Source organism: Sturnira hondurensis, unplaced genomic scaffold, assembly GCF_014824575.4.
Source record: "Sturnira hondurensis isolate 20B ecotype Veracruz unplaced genomic scaffold, ASM1482457v3 Scaffold0009733, whole genome shotgun sequence".
In the NCBI taxonomy this organism is placed as follows: domain Eukaryota; kingdom Metazoa; phylum Chordata; class Mammalia; order Chiroptera; family Phyllostomidae; genus Sturnira; species Sturnira hondurensis.
The window spans coordinates 5355208-5361207 of record NW_028082364.1 but is presented as its reverse complement, the minus strand read 5'-3'; the positions used below and the strand labels follow the sequence as shown (position 1 = coordinate 5361207).

Below are 6000 nucleotides of genomic sequence, written 5' to 3'. Positions count from 1 at the left end.
CTAAATAAGGTCACGTGCTGAGGTGCTGAGGGCTCAGACACCCACCTGTCTTTTGGGGGAACACAATTCAACCCATAACACTTCCCTACCAGGACGATGTGCAGGGAAGTCCTGGTTGCCCAATCACTTCAGGGGGCGCCAAAGAACAGTCTCCTCCCGCTTGTCAGCAGCCTAACAAACATTTCATGCTCACGTCCAGCCCACACTTCGCCCCCCTCCCTGTGGAGCTGGGGTCTAGAATCTCCCCCAGGGAAGGGCCTCCTCCTTAACTGTTCCTTCTCACTGGATGTTTTCCTTCACCCCCAGGGTCAGGGACATAGTCATGCATCCCTTAACGACAGACGTGGGGATAGGTTCCGAGAAATGCATCATTCGGTGATTTCGGGTTTGTGCAAACATCATATGGTACACTTAGCACACACCTGTGTGGCACAGCCTCCCTCCCACCTGGGCTGTGTGGTGTAGCCTGTTGCTCCTGGGCAGTGCACAGCATGTCACAGTGCAAAACAGTATGAGATTAATCAGTCACGTGTTTTCATGCAAGATGATGAAAGTGATGCCATCAAGAGTCCTGGTAAACACAAGACGTGTGAGGCCACCAGAGTAACAGGCCTACGGCTTGATAGCAAACATTTTTTATAAGTACAGAGTGCATTCTAAAATGACATGAAAGTAGATATAGTGACCATATAAATCAGTAACACCATCGTTTATTGTCATAGTCAAGTGCGCGCTGTGCCATGACATGCCTGGCAGTGCAGGTCTGTTTCCATCGGCTTCCCCACAGACACGCCAGCAATGTGTTCCCTAGGATGTGACGACGGCCACAAGGTCCCTTGGTGGCAGGGAATTTTCAGCTCCACCGTAACCTTGGGGGACCAGCGTCAGTCGCCTGTGCAGTCTCATTGACTGAAAGGTCGTTAGGCGGTGCCTGACCCTAGAGGAAAAGGAGCATGGATTTTGCTTGCTTGGAGCTATTGTAGCTCTCGCTACTAGCCCTGGCTGCCCTCTATTATGCAGGAGGCCTCGAGGTGGCCGCTGGCCGTTTGCGGGGCGCACACTCAGGGCAGCGTTTCCCACCCAGCAGGCAGCCTGCCTGGTCAGTGTGCTGGCAACGTGGCTCAAGCCCGCTGAGCCTCCCCACCACCTCTTAGAAGTTGCATCCTTGGTCCAGTACAGGTAGATGGTGCAGGTGGCTCTCATTTCGCGCCCCCGCTCCCCTGGCCACCAGGGGTGGCCTTCACCAGCCTCTAATTTCCGAGTTCCTCAGCTATGAAGCTGGCACCGGTTCCTGGGTTCCTCCACACCCCAAATTTTCACAGGCACTCTCTCATGTTTTCCTCTGGTGAACATACTGTGCACCTAAGAGTTTCCACAGCTGGACACACATCTGGCCAGTTGGGGTTGTGAGGTCACTGCCCCACATTTTGTAGCTCTGTCCAGTCTCCGTGAACAGTCCCCTTGGGGACTCCCTCCCTTGGCTTGGGAGGGAAGGACCACCCCATCCGACACCCCCTCTGTAGACTGTTCCCCTTCAACTACTTCCCTCTCAATGGGAGGGGTCTGCTGGGGTGTGTCCAGCAGCTGCTCCTTAGAATTTGGGGTGTTCAGGGTTTGCCTAAAACTCCCAGGCACCTGGGGAAATCCCATCCATCCGCCTGTTACTCATCTGTGAGGCACAGGCTACCCACCTGTTTTTTTTTTTCTTTTTTCAGTTTCCGGTATTGCTGGAAGAAATGCCTGATTCCGTGTCAGATAGTCCTTCCATAATATTTTAAGTTGATTCATATCTTGCCTGGCACGCTCTAATTGTATCATAATTTATTGACCGGTTGTGTTTTTTTTATTTAATTTTCAAGCACTTAGGTGGTCTCTGATTTAAAACAACAAACAAACACCCTCAGGACTCCTTACGAAGTTTCTGCAATTCTAGAGCTTTAGTGTTTCTGCAGAGTCCTGGGAGCAGACCTCAGGGTGCCTCTGTCCCGAGTAGGAACACACCTAAGACCAGCCGTGTGTCTGCTCAGGAGAGAGATAGGTGTGGGGTCCCGGAGATGCTTCCAGCCACAGTACATTTGCTCCTGAACCTTCGTGTTCCTGTTCCCAGGGGAACTGAGGAAAGGAGGCAGAGGGCTCAGGAGAAGCCGTCAGATCTTGTCCCATTTTTGGTAAGTGGCAGAACCAGACCAGGACGGCCCCCTGGGCAGAGGTCAGGTTCGCCAAGACTGTTCTTAGGCAGAGTTATGGTGGACAGGCAGCTGCTGCGAGAGGAGACAGACCAAAACTCAGCAGGGTCCCCGGAAAGGGTTGAGGGCCCCCCCCGCAACAGGTCCTGCCCCTGCCCCTGCCCCTTCGTAAAGCTCCCTTAAACGGACTTCCCAACCCTGTTTTACACGCTCCAGTGAATTTCCCCAACACCAGGACAGGACCGGCGATAGAAGCTTTGGGTTAGAGGATGAGTAGGTTACAGCTATTTTAAAAATAATTACAGATATTTTATTTTATTTTCATTTTTTGTGGCAATCTTTTTTTTCAAAGTGTAGGAAAATTCGTAATTACAAAAATTTAATCTTTTGTACAGAAACATTCTGTCCCTTGACCCCTGGTGAATGACAGGGCCAGTCCCTGCCTTCCTCCGCTTTTGTTGCTGAAGAGGGAGTTAGAGAACTGTCATTAAGATCGTCTTTATTTATTTATTTTTCTTTTTGCACTTCTAGTTTATTTTATTTTTTAAATCTATTTATTTAATTGTTCAAGCGCAGTTTTCTGTCTTTTACTCCCATCCCAGCCCACCCCAAATAATTACAGATATTTTAAAAACAGCCAGAAGTGGTTGGTTAGACTAACGGCCCCTTTGGCCTAGAGAAGCTTAGGAAATTCACTTAACGACAAAGAAAACGATTTTCTACTGGTCATTATCCAACTACCCAACGCGAAGCACTCCTGGCTTCGGTCTCCCGTCCCCTCAGAGGCTGGTCTACGCATGTATGTGTGCTGGGCCAACCAGTGTTCAACCACCCTGTTCAGTGATTAGTGTGCTATCAATGAATCATTTCGTATGATTTCATTTTTTTTTTTTTGCTGCAAAAAAAAATTTCATTTAGTTACTTCTGTTCTTTCAGAGGTTTCCCAAATGTGTAGTAAATATCTGGCCACTCAATCTTGGCCCGAATGCATGACTGTTTTCTTCAGAACAAACTTGCATTCATTAAGTTTTGGGGTAGTGGTGGGCGGACGGCAGTAGACTGCACATGAGTTTCTAAGACACGGAGAGGTGTGCTCATTATTAACTAGAGAAACCCAAGTTCTAGTCTCCCGGTCACATCCCAAGCTGAGGGGTCCTTGGGACCAGCCTGTCCACCCACCCCCCCCCCCCCCCCCCATGCCTGGGTGGGTGCAGCATTGTTTCTGAGGCTGGAGGAGCCCACCTCACGTCCTCTCCCCCCCCATCTCTGCCTCTGCAGGTGTCTGCTCCTCCCAGACCTGTAGGGAAGCACCATGTACCAGGTGAGTGTGGCCTTTCTACTGCGCGTTGTTTAACCGTGGATTTCAGGTTGGTTCTGAGAATGCAGCCAATAAAACAAAAAGTGCAAATGGAAATCCTGCCCTGGCCAGTGTGGCTCAGTGGATTGAGTGCCGGCCTGCAAACCAAAGGGTTGTTGGTTCGATTCCCAGTCAGGGCACATGCCTGGGTTGCGGGCCAGGACCCCAGTCAGGGGTACAGGAGAGGCGACCATACACTGATGTTTCTCTCCCTCTCTTTCTCCTTTACTTCCCCCATCTCTAAAAATAAATAAATAAAATATTTAAAAAAATCAAATCGGTGACAATTCAGAGGGAACGGAAGGCTAAGGCTGTGGGAATGGGGGTGGGGGGGGCGGGGGGGTAGATGCCGACCAGGGGCTGCTGGAATTGTCAGCTGCCCTGTAAAGTTCTGTCTGGCCTTCCTGGCACTAAAAATGACAGTCCACCCAATATAGGACATGTGGGGTCTGTTGGGGACAAGCCTGTCACTGTCCCAGGGGAAATCCAGCTTTGGGGGTGTTTAGACATTTGTGTGGTGGGGTCTGGTCCACGCACGGCAGCAGGCGGGCCTCTCGGTGATGACAAAGTGGAAACTGATGCCGGGGCAAGTCTCCCGTAACTCTTCCTCTCAAGGCAAATAGGGGACGCCACGCCAGCGCAGAAACCTGCAACCCCAGTTGTCCGGGGTCGACATAAACAGCCCCGTGTGGTTCAAACCGACCTAGATACAGCTCTGCATCCTCCGGAGAAGCGAATTAATAGCACAGCCTTCGAGTTACCCGTATTTTGCTGTGCATAATGTGCATCTGTTGCCCAAACTTTTGAGGGAAAAATAAGAATGCCCATTACACGTGGGTGTCATGATTATATACCATGGGCATAATAATCCCGTGTATAACGCGCTCAAAACCATGGGTGTGCATTATACACAGCAAAATGTGCTATTTTCCCAATAATTGTTGACACAGACAGAGAGCAAACAGCTCCCAGTTTCAGCCCTCAGTGGGCACCGGAGAACAAGTGGCCCGAGCATCCCAGTTTTTTCTCCGAGTGTGAGGAGGAGCCCCACCTCCACTCAGGACTTGGACTAGACCTCAGCCACCCGCCCTTGAGTCCCTTCGCCCTTCGGTCGTCCACCTCTTTCTACGGACGCCAGTGCCATCCTTTGCCATCAGCCTGTCCACACCCTCACGTTTCTCTGCTCCTAAAGGGCCCCTCTCCCCGCTGGGCTCCAGGGATGCATGGGCGTCCCGTGCACTGTGCAGAAGTTATGGGCCAGGAACCCAGCTAGCCCTGGTTTAGGACAAAGAATCGAGGCAGCACCCCGCACGGTAGGAAGAGCAGGTATGCAGCTGGGACTCAGGGACAATGACACCCAGGAACCCAGATGTCACCGGGAGTCCCTCTTGCCCTCCATCCCTGTGACTTCCTTCTGTCATAGCTTTCCCACTTTACCCGTGGGGCCAGAAATGGGATGCCCACTGCTCCCACGCCTCGCGTACACAAATCTTGCCACGGAAAGGGACCAAGTATCCTCTCATAGAGCCATTTGCAAGATATTTGGGGACGGTTCAGATGGGTCCAGCTTAGTTCTGGTTGGGTTGAGAGGCTGGGTCTGTGGTGGGGAGGGCCCAGGAGCAGCACGTACTTGGGGGCCGGGGCGGGGAGCAAGAATGTTAGTCGCAGAGGAAGATGAGGCCTCCAGGACAGACAGGACAGCTGCCCACTCTGGGAGGAGACAGAGACGCAGAGTGCAGTTTCCAGGTCTTGGTGGGAGTGTGTGAGGTCAGTTAAGCTGGGACCGTCTGGATGTTTGCCACCAAAAACTTGAGGCAGGGCCAGCAGGAGAAGCAGAAGGCCGGGCATCAATGCTGTGGCCTTCTCGGAAGAGAGAGCAGGCCATGAAGCCAGATGTTTATTTGGTGTGTTTTGGGGAAGCTCTTGCTCTGTAGGAGACCGAGTCTCATTGGGAACCGCCCCCTCTCAGGCCTCTATCTGAGATCAGATAATGACAATAAAAGTATGAAATTCCACCTGTTGAGCACGTATGTGCCAGGCTGTGTTTTTCATAATTACTCCATGAATAATCCTGTGAGGTAGCTATGAACCCTTCCTCCCATTTGACAGATGAACAAGCAGAGGCCAGCAATAGTAAGCAGATCGCCTGAGATCTCACTAACAGGCGATGGGTTGGGAGCTGAATGCAGGCAGGCAGGCCCGGAACTGGGCCCTCAGTGCTCGAACTGAACAGTAGTTTCACCGACCGACACCATATCCCTGACAAAGAAATCTGTCCACATGGGACCAGCCGCTCAGCCCACCTGCAGAACCTCATCAGGGTGACGGGTAGAGGTCTGTGGGTGCCAAAGCCAGTGGGCGGAGAAAGACGGGAAGAGGCGATGGCTTCCTCACACATGGATGCCGGTGCAGGGCTGGAAGGATCGCAAAACACGAGGTGACCATAACACCACCGAA

General features: G+C 51.8%; 1 protein-coding gene across 1 annotated transcript in view; it reads left to right on the top strand.

The window, feature by feature from the left end:
* Nucleotides 1-3464: 3464 nt before the first annotated feature.
* ZNF12 (zinc finger protein 12) overlaps nt 3465-6000 on the top strand; it is a 65297-nt gene continuing 62761 nt past the window's right edge. Inside the window, exon 1 of the mRNA XM_037057880.1 lies at nt 3465-3507. Within this exon, the coding sequence (XP_036913775.1) occupies nt 3499-3507 (9 nt within the window). The 5' untranslated portion in view covers nt 3465-3498. The remainder of the gene's footprint in view (nt 3508-6000) is intronic.